This window comes from Lepidochelys kempii, chromosome 2, assembly GCF_965140285.1.
Source record: "Lepidochelys kempii isolate rLepKem1 chromosome 2, rLepKem1.hap1, whole genome shotgun sequence".
Lineage (NCBI taxonomy): Eukaryota > Metazoa > Chordata > Testudines > Cheloniidae > Lepidochelys > Lepidochelys kempii.
The window spans coordinates 212,156,153-212,177,845 of record NC_136381.1 but is presented as its reverse complement, the minus strand read 5'-3'; the positions used below and the strand labels follow the sequence as shown (position 1 = coordinate 212,177,845).

Sequence of the window (21,693 nt, the reverse complement as noted above, 5' to 3'; positions counted from 1 at the left end):
TGGCTTACCCTTTCCTCCTCCAGGAATACACCTCTCGTGCTCTTATGAGGAAGTGGCTTGACCATCTGGCAATGATGTTGTATTAAGAAATAAATCATGACTCCACAGAGAACTGATGGCTTTCACCCACTTGTGGGAAGAGAGTACTGACTGACATCACCACTTTAACCCCCTGTTGTAAAAATTAAAATCCACAAGTTTCCAATAAATGCATTTTCAAACTCTGGTAGTTACAACATGTTCTTGTCCCTCTCTTATACCTAGTCAGTTAATGGTAAAGAGCAAAAAAAAGTCACTATTGTGTTCTTCTCTTACTTGTGCTCCATATAACAAGGACAGTGTCTAAACCTTCATGTTGGAAAAAAAATGCATAAGATCATGTTTGCCTTAGTGTCTTCTAAAAATATTTTCTCCCTTCTCAGAATGAATGCACAGGTTATATTTTATCCTGATATCCTGATCTACTACGGCATTTTGTTTCTTTATTTTTGTTGTTACATATAAGGTACCTGTCACTATGATATTTTTTCCGAATTATGGTGCTGATTGACTTCTCAATTACACTGATTTTATGCTAGTGTTGCTCTATTTAAATAAATGGCATTACTTATGATTTACACCAGTGTACATGAGAACCCAGTCAGGCCCTATATGCCTCCAGCCACGTGTAAACGATATTTTCTACCCCAGGTTTTTCTAAGGAAGAAATCTCAGGCTCCCACAGGAAAAGCACCTATCCTGTCTTATGTTATCTTTCCTCCACTCCCCAGGTATTCTTTTTTCAGTACTTTGTGTAACATGATGATCATTCAACTCCAGAATTCCTGCATTATTGGCTACACCCACCTCATCCAATCCAGCTCTCACATGAGGATAAGAAATTAAATTGTTCATAGAACAGGGGAAGTTTAAAAGATTCATAGATTTTTTTTCGGGGGGGTGGGTACAGAAGAGATCATCTAATACAATGTCCTACACAACAAAGGCCATAAAACCTCATTCAGTAATTTCTGCATAAATTCTGTAATTGCAATTTGAACTATACCATATCTCTTAGAAAGACATCCAGTCTTGGTTTAAGTACTGTACATGATGGGGAAGAGAATAGAGAAAAAGTCTAATCAGATGTTCTTATCTTCTTCCACAGTTAAATTTTGGGGCATCTTCACAAATTTCTTTGCAATCTTTTACTTCCACTTGTGCCCCAAAGTTCTCCAGTCTAGTACCCCAGTTAGAGATTGTTTGCTGGTCATATCTTTCATTAACTAAATTCTAATGTGCTTTATTAATAGTTTAGATCTCATAAAATTGCTTAAAGTACTTTCAGTGTGAGATACAGAATTCATGACCTAGCCCTTGAATTCCAAGTAGCTATATGCTTTTACCACGTTGTAGTCCACAATCCCTCAGAGTTTGAGGATGATTGTCTTCCATGAAACGATAGCCAGTTATTGTTGGTGGATCCGCAGGTAGCTAATGAGACCAATCCAGGATGCACAGATCTTATCACAGTTGGGGCAGATGTTTCCTGGTGGAAGGGGGGATCTAGATTGTTGAGTCAGACAGCAGCATGTTCTTTCCTCCTTTACCGTTTCTCCATTTCCTGTTGTCTTCATTGGGTATCAAAATGCTGGGATCCTTGCCACAAGATCCTTCTCCACTTTAATCAGTCGAGGGCTTGGGTTTTCCAGGAGTTTATGTTGATGTTGCTCTTCTTCATGTCGGCTTTGAGGGGGTCTTTGATTGCTTTTTTTACCCTACCCTCATCCATTGGCCTTGGCTCAGTTGTGAGAACATGACTTGCTTTGGGAGTCGAGTGTCTGACATTCAAAGAACATGACCAGCCCAACGGAGTTGGTGGCAAATGATCATAGCTTCAATGCTGGAAGTTTTGGCTTGGTACAGAACACTGACGTTGGTGTGTCGGTCATCCCACTTGATTCAGAAGATCTTGTTTATGCACCGTTGATTGTATTGTTCAAGAGCCTAGAGGTGTCTACTGTACATGACCCAGGTTTCGGCACCATAGAGGAGAGCAGGGATAATGATGGCCTGGTACACAAGAAGCTTGGTTTGGTTCTTGATGTCATTATCTTTGAAGACATGTTTTCTCAAGTGTCCAAATGCTGCACTGGTGCATTGGAAACAGTGTTGAATCTCCTAGTCAATGTTGGCTGTCTGTGACCGATAGCTGTCAAGGTAGAGGAAGTGCTTGATGTTCTCCAGGTTCTCTTTGTTGATCTTGATTGCGGGAGCAGGATCCTGGTGGTTCAGAACCTGTTCGGAACCTGTTGGTGGAGTGCTTTAGTTTTCTTGGTGTTGAGCATGAGGCCTAGTTGGTTGTAGGTCTCAGAGATGTTGACTGTTCGTTGAAGATCTTCTTCCTAATGGGTGCACAGAGCTCAGTTGTCTGCATACTGGAGTTTAATGACTGATTTAGTAATAGTCTTTGTCTTGGTTTGGAGGTGATTGAGTTTGAAGAACTTGCCATCCATTCTGTATTGGATATCAGGTCCAGAGGGGAGCTTGTCAGCAATGAGGAGAAGGATGACAGCAAGGAAGATGGAGAAGAGGATTGGAGCGATGACACAGCCTTGCTTGACTAGGAAAGGGTCCGTTTCAGATCCATTGCTGATGACCCTTACGGACATTTTTTTGTTGAGGATTTGGAGAACAGCAACAAATTTTGGTGAGCATCTTTTAATGTGGAGACAGATTGAACACCAGAATCCACATGGGCCTTGACAGGATGAGGATCTTTTGTTCATGGCAGAGGAACCAAGATGATTGGAGACCACCATCCTGCTGCAGCTTTTATCTGCCTTCGCAGCCATTGAGAGAAATTATCTCTTCATCTGCCTGCACTACCATTGAGGATTTGCGGGGGTGGGGGGGTCAGATCACTGTTCATCTGGAACTTTACCTTCGATATTACGGCCTTGGGTGATCCTAACAGGAGTGCAAGACTCCTGTCAACATTGGTCTCAGGATCGTGGGAACACTCAAGCTGCTCCAACATGTCAAGGTAGCAATCCACTGGGGCAGTATACACAAATGGACTGACTGTGAACTTAGTGTAAGCTTGTCCCCACAATTTCTCGCAAAGTACTCTTCCTGTTAAAATATTAATGAGCACATCAGCTATGTCTAGAAGCCTCTCTGCCAAACTGGAGAAAGGAATGAGGAATGGATGAACTGCCACATGGTTCATCTAATCCAGTATCCTGTCTCCACTAGTGGCCTGTACCAGATGCTTCTGAGGAAGGTATTAAAGCTCTATTCAGTTATGCAATAATATGCCTGTGTGGGTCATTTCTCCCTAACCCCAGATAGTTAATGGTTGGTTTTTATTCTGGAGCTTGAAAGGTTATCTCCCTTATGAGCTATTATCTTAGCTAATGTAGTGGCATACAAAATTCATAAAATACACGAGACATTTAAAGTGTATTTTTAAACTCCATAGAGTCCTTATCTTGAAGCAAAGAGTCCTGCAAGTTAATATACTCATTGTTTGAAGAAGAGCCATGGATCTACCTTTGACTTGACTGTCCCATTGATCTAATGAGAAATACATTGTTTAAAATATTAACCATTCTACTTGTCTTTGGAATTGTGTCAGAGAAGAGTTATCCATAATGAATGAATTGTTCTTATTTCAGAACTGGGGCTCTATTGTGCTAGGTGCTGCACAAACATACCTGCAAACATGGTTCCTACCCCAAAGAGAGAGAGAAGAGTGGTGGAGAGAAAAGTAAATATATCTACACTTTATAGAAATAAACACTTGTAATATTACATAAGTCAGTAAATGATTTCTCCAAATGCCTCTCAACTGCTGGACTCCACTGTTCCTTAGCCTGGCCATTAAGCATTTCCTGACTTCTTGTAGTTGTCACGGCCTCAGTGAGTCATGAGATGGGATTTGGAGGAGGAGAGGATAGCAGCTTTATGGATCAGGTCAGAGAGCGTGTTCCATACATAATAAGCACACCAAATTTCAAGATTGTAACTTTAAACATAGCACTTGAATAGTTGAAATGCCTCCCATTAGACTGATAACCTCTTGGTGACCTCTAATGGAAAAGTCAACAATTAAAGTTTGCCTTTGGATTTTTACCTGTATTTGTCAGTCCATAATTGAGTGCGCCAAATGTCATGAAACTAGCATTGTGTCTGTGAATCACTCATCCTATATGCAGTGTAGTTGTAGCCTTATAGTTGATACTATAAGGATCCTTTGGATATTCCTCTCTTTTCTGTGCTAAAACTGACCCTATATTGTTACAGGTTTGGGGGAATAACTGAGGTGTCCGGTTAAAGTGATGGGGAAGAAAACAGTGGAAAGGAGAGTAAAATAAATAGAGAAAGCAAAGAGGGAAGCCGAATAGGGGAAATAGTCTTCAATACGAAGGAGAGAAGAATTCCCTTCTGGGAATTAAGGGGACGTGAAGAGTGCACAGTTCTGATTTGTAATATGCATACATAGATTCATACATAGAATTTGATTGACTGATGGATATATAGAATAAGGGGAAGAAATGTACTGTGTGGGTGTTTGTAATGATTTTGTACCTCTTTTATTTATTTATTTTATTTTAAAGTAATGGTCCTGGTACTTAGAACACAGGAGAGGACTTCTTTCATGTTATATTTAAATCCAAATAAATGGTGAACAATATCATTCACAAATGCAACATACCAGACTCCACTGGGCTGAAAAGCAAGGAAAGGGAAGTTACTACTAAACCTGTCTCCTGCATGACAATAGTCATTGACACATATACTCAGTGAAGTCAAGAAGATAGGCTATGTACACACTACAGCTTACGGTAGAAGTTGTTACTCGGGAGTGTGAATAAGCCATCCCCCTGAGCAACGTAAGTTACACCGACCTAAGTACTAGTATGGACAACTCTGTGTCGGTGGGAGAGCTTCTCCCACCAACATAGCTATTGCGGCTTGCAGGGGCTGGAGTAATTATGTTGACGGGAGAACTCTCTTTTCCTCACATGTGGATTCTGAAGTTCAGTGATGTTGACCTAGTATCTTCTTCTATGTATCTTCTCATTAATAATATCTAGCATTTTGTCCTCTAAAACTAGAAATTATTACCAAACAGTGTTATGCCATGAAAAATAAGTGCCAATGTGCAAAATGTTTACATCTTATAATGAAATGTATCACAGCTTTTTTCAAAGATGTGCAGCATATTAATCATAGAATCATAGAATATCAGGGTTGGAAGGGACCTCAGGAGGTCATCTAGTCCAACCCCCTGCTCAAAGCAGGACCAATCCCCAATTAAATCATCCCAGCCAGGGCTTTGTCAAGCCTGACCTTAAAAACTTCTAAGGAAGGAGATTCTACCACCTCCCTAGGTAACGCATTCCAGTGTTTCAATAATATTAACCATATTGGATTAGGATAATTGGAATTGTATGCATAATTACGATGGGCATGAAAAATGGTGTATCATGTAGTCTGTATCACTCAAAGAGAGAACTACAACTTTCAACAGACACATATCCTTGTGGGTTGGTAGATAAGGTTTGTCAGTCAGTGGTGAAGTGCTATTTTTATAGAAGCTACAGGTACCTCTATTCTATGAGACCAGCTGTTGAGTTTGAATAGTCCAGCTATTGCACATTTGTGGAACAAGAAGACAAGTTAACACACTGATTTTCTTTATTCTTTGATATAATGGCCACAAAAGAGATGCCTTTTAAATTCAAAGTAAAAAAGCAAAATAAGTATGATTGTATGTAACAGACAAGTATGTGGCTCTTCTATATAGTTGTGTGGCAGAAGACCAGGACCTGTTCAGATTAATGTCAATGGGAGCAAGAGAAGGCCTAAAATGTAAAACTAATTACCATAGTCTAAAAAGATAGTAAACTATTATTTAAAAAGTAATAATTCATAGTGAGGTTGTATAGACATAGGAGATGTAGAGAAGCAGGAGAAAACTTAGAATTAATTTAGTATAGTTATATCAGAAGTTCTCTAATTTATTTTAATTGTGTATGAAGTAAACACTATATTAATGAAGCTGACTTGTGTAACTTTCATGTTTGAAATTATATATGAAAACCCAATCTTCATATTTTAAATAAGTACAAACTACATTTCCAAAGCCATACATTTCTTATGTGTAGATCAGTTGCTCTTGGTATATTAAAATATATTGCTTTTAATTTTTTCTATTATTTTGCATTTGAAAACCATAACCATATGAAATGTAATATTTTTACTATAATTTATTCTGTGCCAGAAACTGACTTGCTGTTCAGTAGATGCATGTTGTGTCTCAGGATTGAGTTAATTTCAGACATGATTTTTAGACATATTAGGTTATTCTGCTACCATATCAGATTTTATAGTGCAGTTATGAAGTCTCTACATGCTTTGAGTTGGATGAAGTCTACAGGTTCAGTGAACTGTCCATATCTATCCGTGGCAGTGCTATGCAAGCAATTCAAGTTGTGGTGACCATAGTTTTCAACTCTGTTGCAGATGGCAAGGTGATACCCTAAGATAAAAGGACAAACCTTTGGCATTTGCTCCATCCCACCCTGGGAACACTCCCCTTTTAATGCAGAGTTCTGGGGGCATGGTGTTTCTGAGAAGGTGTCTCAGATGTTTATTTCTTGGAAGAAATCTGCCAAAAATATTCATAGTTCAGGTTTGTGGTATTGTGCTCACAGGTCCTTTGGGTTTCCTTACCTGGTCCTCATGAACTGCTTGATCACCTTTCATTTGCCTAGTTTTCAGACAGATTGCATACTTCATTTATGGGGTAGATATGTTGGCCTCTCTGGACCTAAATGGAAGGTGGTCCAGTGTTTCTGTAGCCCCTCGCTGTCCATTTCACCCAAGGAAACCCATATTTAAAATTCCCCTGCACTGTGAGTTCTTAAATCCATCTGGACAAAATATTTGTTGTGCTTAGACTTACTCATTTCCTGGTGACAATGATATCAGTCTGCACAGCAAATGGTCTTCAGGCTCTGCTGACTGATCCACACTATTCTATGTTTTCAGTGTTTAATTAGTGCCTATATGTTCATTTTGGTGAAGTCCTTCTCCCCAAATTCAACATTAAAAAGATTTGGTTTTTTTTCTTAGATTAAAGGCATCTGTGGTCTATCCAGCTTTGTTTCTTCTGAGACTAGTTCCTTGGATCTCACTGTCAAAAAGATATCCGTATTTCCATCTCTCACTACTGTGATGAATAACTAGTCTCTAAGGTGCCACAAGTACTCCTCGTTCTTTTATATAATTTAAGTTCACAAAATGGTTCCTGCTATCTAATGTAGAGCAGTTTTCACTGTCATGCTTAGAGATGTTTTAATTCTGTTCAGATACAGGTAGCTACGTGACCCTTGTAGCATACACTTATAAAGCAATATTGTTGGTATTCTTCAAACCTCACTTGGATTATGGATAGAGTCTTGTGCAGATACAGAATTTTTATCCACATCAGATCCGCAATCCTCAAAAATGGTCTGTGGATATCTGCATTGTGAATATCAGCGGATATAAAGTGAATATCTGCAGATTTGCAGGGCTTTAATTATGAAGAGCTCAGAGGCCAATCTCCAAAGCAGAGGGGTGCAAGCTTTCTCAATCCCCTAGAGCTTTTGTTTCTTTTGGGATGTCCCTTGTTTTTGCTTTTATGAACTTTTTTCTTTTTTATGGAATGCATTGTTAAAGCTCTTCGGGTTTAGCTCTCATGCTGTTTGGAGGTATTTGATCCCTTCCTTGGTTCAACCAAAAACGTTTCAGTTGCTTGTTTAGCATGGCCCTCTATCTTCATCACTGCCTGAATTAGTAAGTAGTATTGCTTTTCCTCATACTACCTAATCCTTAGAGTAAGAATCTCCTGAAGGGAAATTTCTTCTCTTGTAATTCTCCTTGTCTGCAGAGACTGTCACACAAATTTTCACTCACCCACCTCCCCTTTGAGTTTAGAAACTTTGCTTTTAAAGTGGTAGGTTGTGTCTTTATAGCAGCACACAAGGGAGTATTTCATTATTTTGCTTGAAAAAGAAACTGAGGAGGTTACCAGTGGGCTGTACCACTCACATGTTCCATCTACTGATGGGGGAGGGATATGCAGGCCTCCCACAACTAGTGTTCATAGTGTTCATATTGTGCTAGAGACCCGAAGAGTGAAAATTCTGTGAGATATCCTCAAACAAATAAAATTGCAAAGTTATATTCCCTTCTAATGGAACTTTCGGACTTACAATATTTGCTTGAAAGTAGAAAACAAGCTTTTATTTGTATATAAAAACTCCAAGACTACATTCAGAAAGATGTTAGCCACCCAGACAACTTTGAATAGGTTTTTGATAATGCAGGTCACCTGTAATCAGGTCGCCATTGCAGGATTTTTTTAGGTCTTGCAGACTAATTAAAATATTCCAGATTTATTTGGAGTGTCTTGACACAATTATTTAGACATTGTGGATAAGAGTGAGCCAAGCTTAGGGTGTCCCCAACATGCTTCATTTCAGTCTCAAAGTTACATAGGTTCCATACAAACTTGGCAGTCCTTCCCTTTTATTGTTTTACATCAAAAACTGAAATTGTAGAGTTATTTTATGCCAAAGGAATGGATCCCACAGCATTAAATTCCTTGAATGAATAATTTTTGTTCCCATAATTTATGAGTCTGTTTGCATTCCACATTAGGGCCTTCATAGGTTGAGGTCTGGTACCCAAAATTAATTTTAGGAAGGGGGAAATTTTGAGACAGAATGATAGTGTAGCATTTTAAAACACCAGTTTGGCAGTGGAGATGTTGGTTCCATTTCCATCTCTTCCCCAGATTTATGCTGTAATCTTAGGCAAGTGATTTAACCTAAGCTTTACTTTCTTCAATTTCTAAAATGGGGAAAATAAAATATGCTTATCTCACAGTGCTGTGAGGCTTAGTGCATTGCTTGGAAAGTGCTTTGCGATCCTCACTTTTTAAGGGCATTAGATGTGACAGGTACTGTTAGGTGTCATTTTGTCAAGAATTATGTTTCAGTTACATTTGAATGAATTATTAATTCTATACAAATCAATAACACAGACAAACGTTTATACCATTTCTGGATAAGTACCCTGTCCTACATGTCCACTGATGTCAACAATAATGGAAGCTTAAGTGTTATGGTATATTTTTAGATTAATTTTAATTTGTATTATAGTAGTGCCTAGAATCTCTGCCCCTGAAGAGCTACAATCTAAATAATCAAGAAAGACAGCCAAAAATCGAAAGAACTTGACTGTATTCATAGGCCCTTGAACTTTTGACTGATAAAGAACAAGCTGTACGGCTATGCATGTGTATCTACATGGTTTGAAACATGTCATGCTTGTCTAATTCCACATGTGGCTGCTTAGATGCACAAATCCTGGTCCTCTCAGATGTAAACAAAGCAACATGTAATCTTTTGAAAACTGAGCCCCAAAATAAATGATTTAATAAACTGAATTGAGTTAAATTTTCTTAAGAAGATTTGAGATGTTATTGTGATAGGTACAAGTGACAGAATGTACCTGGGGACAGGGAGGGAGTTTCCTAGCTTTTGCTTGAAAGCAAGGTACTTTCCACTCACTTACTAACTCACTCAGGAGTAGTCTTAACCTTTGAACACTCCTACTTTGCCTGAGGGGGTGGAAACCCAGACTAGAAGACTGCCTGAGAGGGGTGACAGGAGGAGATAAAGGAGGGGTTACAAACTAATTTATTTTTGTTTTTACCTGATCTGAGGTAGAGTAAAATAAGTATTAAAAGAGAACCAACACAGAGTGGCATGGAAGGGGGCTAGGGTATTCCCATAGGGTCACAGGCATTCCTAATGGGGACAAGGCATCCTAGGAGAAAAGGGAGCTAGGCAATCAAATGGTGGTGAACTGGGAGTTACAACTGGGCAGCACAGGTAGTGAGATATGGGAGCAGAGGTATTATCCAAGAGGTGTGTGACAGAGAGAGTGCGTGCCTACAAGGGCAGATGCCAACATTCAGCACAAATACCCTGGTCAGGCTTCATATAGCGGGAAACCTTATAGCGACCATGGTACCCACTGCTGCCAGATCTGCCCTACCATGCAGGGTGTGATTGAGATGTACTGCCCTCTTCCCATTTTTGCACAGACGGGAGGCTAGGAGGATCCTGGGGCTGCAGAGACAACTGCGGTTCCTCACATGCAAGGGATGGGAGCAAGGGGGGCCAGGGGAGGACTGTGGGGTGGGGCGGGGGGACGGAGAAGTGCCCTGGGGACGGATGGGGGGTGGCGAGGGGAGGAGGTGAAGAGGGATGGAAGATTCCGGATGGAGGGTGCGTGAGAGCAGGGGGCCAAGGGGAAGAGGTGCCGGGGGGTGAGGGGAGGAAGTGCCGGGGGGAGCGAGGGGAGGCGGTGCCGTGGGGGGCGAGGGGAGAAGACGCAGGGGAACGGGTGCGGGGGGAGGGCGAGGGGGTGCAGTGGGGGCAGGTGCGGGGGAGGGGGCAGGGGAGGAGGTGCAGGAGGACTCCGGATGGTGGGGTGCATGGGAGTCGCGAGGCTGGCCCCCCCCCCCCGGGGGTGCAATGGCAGAGGGAGGGGGGGTCAGGAGGAGGAGGGGGCGGGGCTGAGGCTGGGGACGCCGTGCCAAGGCAGGCGCCCGCTCGGCCCCGCTGGATCTAGGCACCGCCGCGGAAGACGGGGCGGGGAGAAGCGCCGTGATTCCGCAGCTCGGCGCAACAAAGGGAGCCGGGCGGGGGCGGAGACTGGGCGCCCCGCCCCGCCCCGCGCGCCGCAGCCGGAGCTCAGCGCCCCCAGCACCCGGACGGGCTCGGAGCCTGCCCTGCCGCTGGTGGTCTCCTAGCAACGCGGGACCCCGCGAGCCGGACTCGCCGCACGCCGGCGGGGGCAAGGGCGGCCCGCGCGCCCAGAGCCTTCTCTGCTCCCGGGGAGGGGCAGCCCGGGGCCACCGACCCTGCCCCGGCAGAGCCCACCTGGCGGGCCGGGCCCCGCGGGAGGGTGGTGCCCTGAGTCGGGGGGGGGGGCAGCGTAACGCCTTGCTTCTGGGGCTTTGCCAAGTGCCGCCGCCGCCGCCGGGCAGGGGGAGACAAAAGCCCTTTGTGAGCCGGGCTGGGGGCGGATGGAGGCACCCGCCGTCCCTGCCCGGAAAGGACCTGGCTCCTGCTGCCGCCAAGTGGCTTTGCGCTGGGCTCGGGGGTCCCTACGCTCCCCCTGACATGCGGCGCCGCACGCCGCCCCTGCCCTGCCTCCTACCTGCGAAGGGTGCGTCCCTCCTCCCGCTTCTCCTCCTCCTCCCCCGCAGCCGCCCGAGCCCCCGGCGGGGCTGAGAGCGAGCGAGCCGCCCAGCCGAGACTTGGCCGCCAGGACAGGGAGAGGTGCCGTCTGCTTCGCATTATGTGGATCCCACTCCTGGCTTTTCTTACTGCTGGAATCGTCTCTCTGCAGAAATGCCAACGAGGGCCTGGCCCCATGCTGCGGGCAGCCAGTGTGCTCGCAGCTGTGCCGGGGCTGTGCCAGCGCCGTAAGTTGCCGGGCTTTGTTTTGGGTCGGTTTTTTGCTCTCTCGTGAGTGGGTTGAACGGGGGGCAGGTGAGCAGCTGCCGGGCAGGTTTGGAGAAAGTGGCGCCTGAAAGGTGCAGGGCTCCTGACTCATAGAAACTGCCAGCAGGAGCCATAAGTCTTGGGGAACTTGCACTTGACAGCTGGAGGGTTGGAGATAGGTTAATCCTGCAGGATCCTTCCCCGTGTGCCTTGGGAACGGGCTCCTCCCTTGAGGCCAGGTGCATCCTGCCTAATTCCTGTCCCTTTGACGTTGAATCGACTTTCTAAAGAAAACTGCAGGAGGAACAACGTTCCCATCGGAGCAGCCCATAAGGTTAAGGAGAGAGAGAGAAACTCTGATAAAGAGTTTCATGGTGCCACCCTCTGTCTGCACGTACAGTGTGTGTTATTCCTATGTGCTGTTTTCAGTATGGATAATGCAGGTCATTGTAGCGCTAAATGATGAAGCAAAGGTACAGTTTATAGTCAGAGTGAAAACATTTAACTGTTTCATCAATACTGTTCAGCCCAGTAAAGGGTGATTGTTTCTTCCCCTCATACTTCCCCACACCCCAAGAAAGAAAAAATAACATTAATGTTGAGAGAGAACTTAAATTCCTTACACAGGTTATACAGGTGGTATTCCAACAAGCCTTAGCCCCAAAGTGCAGGCTATAGGGCACTGACAGGCAGAAGTTCCATTGACTTCAATAGGGGTCCTGCATGCAGACTGAGGGCCATGCATGCAAATGGCTCTAAATTCATAAAGCAATTTAGTCATGAAATTAAATCCCCTCCCCCCCCACCTTTAACCTCCTGCACTAGAAAAGGGTTTAACCAATTTTAGTAACTTTGTAGAGTAAAATGTACTCTTAGGTATTAAAATTGTATGCCAAGTTTCAGCCTGGAGTTAATTAAAATGTCCAAATTATAACCCTATAAAATAAGATTTATGATGGGAACAGCATCTTAGCTTTAATTAATTGTTGTATATGTAACAAGCTAATGTCTAATTCAATAAGATTTACTCAGTACTATTAAATGACATAACAATGGAATAACTTCAGTTAACTTTCATGGTGTGGGTTTTTTTGTTTTGTTTTTGGCTTTGTTTTTTTAATTAAAAATGAACCAAACTAAATGTCAATGAGAAAAAAAGTTTAATATCAAGTTGCTTATGAAACAGTGACATCCTGTATTTGGTGTCCTCTATAAAATATGAATGATCACGTTCGCCCTGAAGTTTTGACCTATGACTGAGCTGAGTTCAACATGGGCTGGGCTTGAGGGAGTGGCTGCAGTGGTTCTTAAACACTTTTGTATTGGTGACCCCTTTCACATAGTAAGTCTCTGAGTGTGACCCCCCCCTTATAAATTAAAAACCACTTTTCAGTATATTTAATGTGATTATAAAAGCTGGAGGCAAAGCAAGGTTTGGGGTGGAGGCTGACAGCTCGTGACCCCCCCCCCCCCATGTAGTAACCTCACGACCCCCAGTTTGAGAACCCCTGAGCTAGGGTGACTAAGGCATCTTTGCACTATAGAATTCTTTGTATCCTTTCCCTAACTCTCACTGTGCTACAACAGCTCCCTATGGACATCTAGCAGTAAGAGTAATTGGACAGCCATGCCTCTTTGCTCCCTCCCTGGTATGCCCCTATGCCAGGTGTGGTAGAAAATCATTTTTCTTGCTTCCATCCTGCCATACAGCCCTATTCCAATGGGGGTATTTCCCTGTGAGGAGATCCTCTGGTTTGTGGTTTTTGTACGTTTGCAGAGCTCATGTATGGAGGTAACAATTCAGACCTATGTATTTGCTGTATTGCATCTGTGAAAGAGAAAAAGAAACATGCTTGCATAGAGAGATATAATTTAAAAAACAGAATTTTACTCATTCTTGTTGACACATTTGTCATGTATTATTGATAAAAATATACTATTTTATTCTATTTAACTATTGCTTGTAATTCTACTTAACAGTTGCATTAAAAATAGCACCAAATTCACTTATACCCATGGAAGTCTGTGGCATGGGGAGTTGCGTGGGTGTGTAAATTAAGGTAAAATTTGATCCTTCATTTGGATTAATGTTGGAGCACAAAATAAAATCTGAGAAAATACTGCAAAGTTGCACGTCTCACTAAATGTCCTCTAAGCATAGATAAAAGATTAGTTTTCCTGCCATTGACAAAGGATCTCTTGTTCAGAAACGTTTACGAAAGGAAATTTGCAGTTCAGTTAAGCCAAATAAAACAAATACCTGACACGAGAATGGAACTTTTGCTAAATGAGATTTGCCAAGTAGCAATTTACACAGATCCTGTGCTTATAAAATACTAAAAAACAAATACCTCTTAATTTAGTAAACCACTGAACAGAATAAAAGATAAATACAAGACATTGCTATACTGGGCCATGTTAATCAGCTAGTTAATTCTGTTGACTTCCATAGAGATACAGCATCAGTTAACTCATCTTGTTGACAAACTATATAGAACAATAATTCTACAGTTTGTCAGTTAAGTACATATATGAAACTTTTCAAAGAGCTACAGTCTGAGAAATAGTTGGTAAAGATTAACAAGAGATTGTGGGTTTAAATTCCAGCAGTGGCTCAAAATAAGCTTTTACATTTGTTGGAATTCATGTACTTTGGTCTTGGCGGGAGCCTTAGAAATACCCAGATTATGATCCCTGTGTTAACGTTAAATAAGCAGGCTTTACCCTGACTACCCATGCAAGGGTTGGATGGCGTGGAATCTTTATCTCTAATTTGGAGCCAGAAGTTTGGAGCACCGACATAACAGTTCCATGGCTGCTGCTGCAGCATCCAGGGTTGACAAAACTTTTGATTTTCAGAGTTTATATTCTCTTTATGTCAAGTTTCACGTAGAGGGGCAGGTTGGGAGGGTTAGGAGAGTGGAAGATCCTTTGATCATAGCATGGACAGATGTTTATTGGTCTGTCCCAATAGAATGATTTCTAGCTCCAAATATAATAATGGTCAGTTGTTCTCTCTTCTGCTCCTTTGGTGTTTTGCCAGTCTTATCACATCTCATTCTCATGCCTGTTTGTTCTAGCACCGAACGCTTCCTACTTCATTATTGTGTTATTTCTCTAAGGTTCAGGGAATACTATTCAAGCCTCCCATGAAGGAAATATATTTTAAAAGGAGGAGTCCCTCAAGAAAAAATTTGAAGCAAATAGTGTATTTTGGTAGTCAGTTAAAGCATGTGGACAGGCCTGCCTGTTGATTTCTTTTTCTTGCTGGCTCATTTCCATTGAGGACTCAGTGAAAGCTGTATTGTATAGAATACTCAATATTCAGACAGCTCTGCTTTTCCTGAGCCTTAAATGAAAACAATCCAGCAAGAAGAAAAATCCTTTTTTCATTTTCCTTGAGCCTGCTTGGGTGATCCTCTTCTGGAAAAGACTTGACCCTCCTCAGGTAAACGAGTCTAAATGAGGAAAAAAATACTCTAGGTCATGTAGTTCTTCTGTTTTTTCTGCTCACCTATTCATTATTTCCCTTCTACTATGCCTGATAAGTACCTTTTACCAAAGGCATGAATTGCTGAAACAGTTTCAGTTTCAGGATACCCTCTTCACATTGGCTGCTGATGCACTCTCTTCTAGTTTCTATGTTCTTTCTGTTGCTTGTCCATGATAAAGGAAACAGCCCCATGCACAGCACTCCACACTACAGAAGCCTTATAATAGATTTGTTCTGGCATGGGTAGGGTGTAAGCTGTGAAGAGGGCCCTCTGTACTTCTTCTGCGCTACTGAGATTAGCTGCATGTAACTAACATGCTATTGAGGAAGGGAGCATTGAATAGAAGCTGGGGATTGCACTGGCCAGGAATACCCTTACCACAGGTGTCCAAGGGATAGTAGTTGCTTTTCTGATCCTTAGGCTGGACTGTAGTAATAGCTGCAAAAGAGTTGATCTGCAGTCCCATGGCCTCTGTTAGAAATGACAATCATACTCTACCAATCAATGCATCTGAAATGGATGGCTCTCGTCATTAAAATAGAATCCAGGTCAAACATTCTCTCCAGAGCAAGAGTAAAATGTTGCAGGTTTGCTCTTTATCAGAATGTTTAACAGAATTAAGAAAATCTGCATCAAATAAACCCTGACCTGCTCAGCCATTCAACAAAGGTGACTAACACATGGAATCAATGAATATTATAATCTGCCTTTGAATTAACAAAGGGCTTGAATGCTTGAAATGCTTTACAAAAAGTCCCTAAAGAGAAGAATTAAAAATCGTAAGATAAGAATATTAGGAACACCTTTCACAAAGATGACTCCTGAAGATGAAAACACATCAGTACCAGAAATAAGCACAAATATAACAAAATATAAAGCCACAAACAATAGAACCTTCAAAATTAAAAATCAAAATGTGAATAATCCCCATTAGTATGCTAATGATCAGATCTTGAGCACTCTGTGAGGGAGGAAGTATATGACACTATGATTAGATTGCGAAAGCTGAAAATATTTCTTCTTTGATGGCTGCTAGCATTTTTTAAGTCTACAGTCACAAGGCCAAAATAATCATTAGCATAGTCGATTGTAACTCCATTGTAGTGAATGGAGACTTACTTCCTTTCTTGAGCACTAAACTAGGCTCACAAATGTTAAACCCACAATGCAGAAAAATAACTGAGGTCAGAAACATGGGATATTTTTGCATGATGGATATACACCTGAAAAGCTGGTCCACACTAGTATTTAAGATCAAATAATTTATATAAATATTGTGACCATTCTACATCTTATGCTGTGAGTGTAACTTTATGAGTCTTTGGATGTAAGAACCACAAGCCAAATTTAGGTTTCAGAGTAACAGCCGTGTTAGTCTGTATTCGCAAAAAGAAAAGGAGTATTTGTGGCACCTTAGAGACTAACCAATTTATTTGAGCATGAGCTTTCGTGAGCCACAGCTCACTTCATCGGATGCATGCCGTGGAAACTGCAGCAGACTTTATTTATACACAGAGAATATGAAAAAATACGGTTCTGGCAGCTATACCACTCGGGAGATAATTCACACTTAAATACATCTCCAAAGCACTTCTACAAACATTAAAGACCCAAAGCCATATAATATGGTATATGGATATGGCTTCTGGTTTGGGGCGGGGGGGGGGGAGTTTAGCAATTTTTGAGTTCTGTGGAGGTGTCCACAGAGTGGGGTGTTTTGGGGACTTTCCCTTGGTATATACATGTACTATACTGTATTACTGTACTGTAACACATTATGTTAAAGCATACTAGGTAACCTTTAGCATGCACCAGCAAGGTCTACAGGGATGAATTTATGCATGACAGGTTAGTGTGCTTTGGAAATCACATTCTCTGTGTATACAAGCCCTTAGATGAAAGCCAGGGAGCCTAGGTAGTGCCTGAATAAACAAACTGCACTGGAAAGGAGTGAAATTAGCACAGCTTGAGTAACTATTTCTGGTATATTTCTGTTTATTGGATAAACACCAATTTCAGTGTGGGTTGGTTATTTATTTATTTTGAGGGTGTTTTATCAGTTCTTTTTATCAGTTGTTTTTGGTTAAAACCTAAAATCAGAAGCCCAATATATGGAAAATACCTGTGCTTGTACTGGAGGCTGGTAGTCCAGATGCTTTGATGTAAAGCTGGCTTATCAAGCCTAATGCTTTGAAAATAAAATACTGGAGGGAAAAATGATATTTTTAACTGGACTCTTATCAAACTTCTCGCAACTAAGAGTCTCCATTCCAAATTATATATCTCCCTTCCCAGCTAACTCTAAAGTCAAAGCTCTTGTCCTAACTTCTGCTTTCTCTCCAGCCTAATTAAAAGACTTTCTGCCTTCTTCCCATCTGCTTGGAACAGGCATAAGTTATGATGAACAAAATAGAATATGCCTTATTATTCTGTTCTAAGCCTCTTGAAGATTATTAATTAAAATCATTCCATTTCTGGCAGTTCAGTATTGAAGTTGATTGTTAATATAAATGGACTTGGCTATTTTGTGCAGTCTTTTGAGAGGGAAGAACAGCTCTAATGAATTAGTGTACTGTCCATTGTAATGGAACCTTTTGGGAAGAAAAGTAAACTCCTTGCCAGCCATTCAGGATTCTCTCTTGTTCTGGTGGCAGAATAAGAAAAACCCCTTGAGCAAAATGTAAGTGTTTCAGGAGGATAGGAATTTACAGCACCAACAAGCTGCCAAGAAACAACTTCTATGTTTGCCTAAGTTCAAGTATTTGCAAAGTTGATAATTGAGCATTCTCTTCATATGTTTCTGGATTTTCCATTGCTTCATTGTTATGGGTCTGAAGTAATTTCTGCCTGCTATTACTAGTAATAGGCAACAGTAATGACTAAGAATAATTTATAACTATTAAAAAAATCTGGAGACTGCAGTTTCCCCCCCTCTTTAATTTTCTTTAATTAGTGGCTCAGGTAAGGAATATGCCCTTGCTGCAGGCAATAGGGTGGTTACTTCTAGGGGTTGGATTTTTCAAATTTTCAAAGTACTTTCTATTCCCCTTGCTTTCTTTGGGAGTTAAGGATGCTCATTGCCTTGCAGGATTGGACTCAAAGCTTTAAAATACCCCAAGTTTTTGGCATGTTGCTTTTGTACCTTTTGTATAAGTATAGCTGCATGTTATTTTTTAGTACTAGTGTAATTAAAATAAGTACCGGTATGTTCCATTTTCTGTTCATGAAGAGGAGGAGGAGTATCCACTTAACATTGGCCCCCATTGCTGAAGGTCCTCCATATCTCTGTCAGAGTGGTGAGGACCCCCCATTTTCTCCCCCTTTTGCTTTATATTTGGTCCTCAAAACCCCATGTCATGGCCACCTTCCGTCCCGGCATTTGACTGATTTCCCTTCAGACCGCATCCATGTGTGGTGCGTATATTCCTCTACACAACAGAATTGTTGCTTAATTGGCTAAGGGGATCACTGTTGAATGCCTTAAGATACCTGCACCCTCAGGAGATGAAGGTCGCTGGCAGCTATTTGTTTTGGTAAAGTAAAGATCAGAACTAGGAATTAAGAACATCTAGTGCCTTAAAAACAAGATCCTCTCTCCCTCAACATCTTTGAGTCTAACCCACTGCATTGTCTGCTGATGTCCATCAGGATAATATGTGTGTTTTCTGCCTGATTCTGGTACGTCAATAAAATATATAAGTATGCTAGCACGGACGTATGGTATATGTGCTATAAGACAGAAATATTTCTGTTTTTATGTTCATTTTCCAGAAGAATGGTTAGCGTTTTTGGTAATACTAGTGGAATAAACTTCTTTTACTTGCTGTAATTTGTTTCTTTTATAAATTATTTTAGATTTTCTATCATCTTGGCAACTTCAGAAATAAAATTATTTAACAATGAACAATTACAATACATTGTGCTGGACTAGCACAAATGACCTGATGAGAGAACACCAGAACTCAAACTGTATAGCTTGTTCACTGGAATGAAAATGTTATTACCTTCTTGCTCACTTTTGATATGTGAGAATATGTAAAAGATGATCTTGTTGACTTCAAACCAGCATAGACCTTTTAAATACCTGTCTATATTGATAATGGAAACTGTCTTTTAATACTTAAAAAGGATACGCTGGGCTAGTACAGAGGACAAACTATGTTAGTTTAAGGTCACTGTAGAACAAAAAAGGATTTCAGGAAAGCTCATGAGGTAATGAATAATTCTTCCTTCTCTCTCACTTCCACACTGTTAAATCAAATCATAAACAATTTCCTGTGGGCCTAAAACATGTGTATTATAATAGCCAGTACAACAGATGGTTCTTCACTTATGTATTGATTATCAAGCCTAAATGGAGGCTCATGGTTTAATTTGTGCCCAGTAATTTTAATAGCTGTGTATTTTACAGTAGTACTGGAAAAAGGACAGATTTGAAAATAGATGAGGGCAAACGTAAGACAACAACCTGACTTTGCTTCACACGATAATGAAAGCGGCTCCCTTTCCAGGTTATGGCAGCCATGGCTACTGCCATGTTAGGCCAGTAGTAACCCCAGTCAATATAGGGGAAGGGGTTACTTTTGCCTGTACTCTGTTCCATTTCAGATGTCAACTGACAGAACTCTTGCCTAGACTGTCAGTTATTTGGGAACCTACCCTCTTCTTCCACTAAGCTGGGATGGCGCTCTCTGTGTTGTCAATGGCTCCCAAATATCCCTTCCCGCTCAGAGTTGGAGTAGAGTCCAACACCATCTCTAGGCAGGGCTGGGATTGGGTAGCTGCGATGGAGTGGGGTGGGTTCCTTAAAAATTTGATTAAGCTGCAGCAAGCTCCTTATAGCAGAGGTGGTAGCACTGATAGGGCCCAAGGATTTGTCATCGTCGCTAAAATTCATAGCAGTTATCCTACAAGAACCTCCCCCTTCAGTCTGGTGAAACATCAGTATATTCCGGCACTACTTTAAAATTCAGGATAATTTTGTCCATTTTTGTGGTGGCTGGCCAGTGCCGTTGCAAAAATGAGTGGAGCTGGGCCAAGTGAGTGCACCTAGAGGAGTTGCTGATTCAGCCAAGCAGCTCCCCTCTCCCAGAGTGAATCCCTCTAGTATACAGATATCTGTGCTGGAGAACTGGGGTGAGTCATGTACATTTCTGCTGTACTTAACACCTGGTTTCATTCCCATTTTCATCTTCTCAGACTGATAGAGTTTTGCAGTTTTGTGACAAAAGCACATTTCTATGGGATGGGAATTCCTTGTCACTCCATGACCCCTACCACCCCTAGAATGGAGAGCTTAGTAATTTTCAGGGAAAACATAGGATCCACTATGCTTGTACAAAGACCCCCATGTGACTCCACCCCTCTCTCCCCCCCAAGGAATATGAAGTCTATCAGGGATTTAAAGTTTGGCAAGAATGACACAGAATATCTTTAGCTAAAACAAAGCTAATGACATAATTAAGTGTGCTCTTCCAATCTAAACAACTGTAAATTTTCATTTTGCCTTGGAAGTGCTGTGGAATGGTTTTGAAACATTAAAACACTAATTAACTGTTTAAAGTCTGGCAATGTATTGTCTGTTTTCCACCCTTGTATACCTAAACTACACCTGCAAAACACTGGAAGGAACAAACGAATTTGCAAGCACAACAGAAAAATTGCATATAAAAAAGTGTGTTTACACATACGATTACAATGGGTGTATGAGTGTATATTTTATGGGCACAACTTAGATCATTCTTTTTTTTTTTTTTTTTGCTATTGTTTTTAAATCTTGTCCTCAACATTAGCAATAAATACAGTTTAAAAAAATTATTCTGTAATCTGTTCCATCGCTTACCTGTCAAGTCATGCATGCAGGAGTGTGATCCTTCTCCCTTTGAAAACAATGACAAACCTCCCAACTGACTTTATTGAGAAGAGGATTCTAAAAACCTAAAACAGAACACAGGAACTGCCTGCTCTTAGGTGTGTTTGAGGTCAAAAATTGCTGCAACAAAGCACAAATGCTGAACTCATAATTTAACAGAACAATAAAAGGAACCGACTTCACAGTACTGTGTTATAAGATGTAGTAGCGTATTCAATCATTTTAGGGCCAGACACTTACAAAATCTCTATAGCTTAGTTCATCTTTATGAATTTATGCTTAGACAATTCATCAGTTGCAGGCACTGTCTATTGCCTTGTGTACCACAAATTGAAGAGGGATATTTCTTAATTAACTATTCTAAGTTCAAAGTGTGCAAAACCAAACCAAAAAAAGTTTAATACCTGAAACTCTTTTCCTGAAATTTTATTTACCATACTCCCCGAGATTCATGTTAATCATTTACCATATTTTAAGATTACAAAAGTCTATTGAAAAATTACCAAGCATTGTTTTTCCTTTTTCTTTCTGTATTCCAAAAGTCAATCAAAACATTAAAATACCCTCACAAACAGATTATATCTTCAAAAGGTTAAATATTGCCACTGAACACAGAGTCCCAGAAGGATGGGGTCCAGCCTGTTTGCTATTAATTTTACTTTTTGTATAAATAGTGGTTTTTAAATGTGTGTGATTCTAAAATATGTATTTTCCCCATATCATTGCATATACTAAATGCAAAGGGCCTACTGTTATTTCAGTGTTGATG

General features: G+C 41.2%; 1 protein-coding gene and 1 long non-coding RNA gene across 9 annotated transcripts in view; one reads left to right on the top strand and one right to left on the bottom strand.

The window, feature by feature from the left end:
* Positions 1–11,603, bottom strand: part of LOC140907557 (uncharacterized) — a 54,580-nt gene extending 42,977 nt beyond the window's left edge. Inside the window, exon 1 of the long non-coding RNA XR_012157537.2 lies at positions 11,272–11,603. This is a non-coding gene — a long non-coding RNA (uncharacterized LOC140907557). The remainder of the gene's footprint in view (positions 1–11,271) is intronic.
* ITGB8 (integrin subunit beta 8) overlaps positions 11,073–21,693 on the top strand; it is a 75,236-nt gene continuing 64,615 nt past the window's right edge. For all 8 annotated transcript variants that reach the window (XR_012157535.1, XM_073333767.2, XM_073333765.2 and 5 more), the window contains exon 1: positions 11,073–11,539. Coding sequence is in view for 7 of the 8 variants with exons in the window: in XM_073333767.2 (XP_073189868.1) it covers positions 11,413–11,539 (127 nt within the window). In the remaining variant the exon portion in view is untranslated. The remainder of the gene's footprint in view (positions 11,540–21,693) is intronic.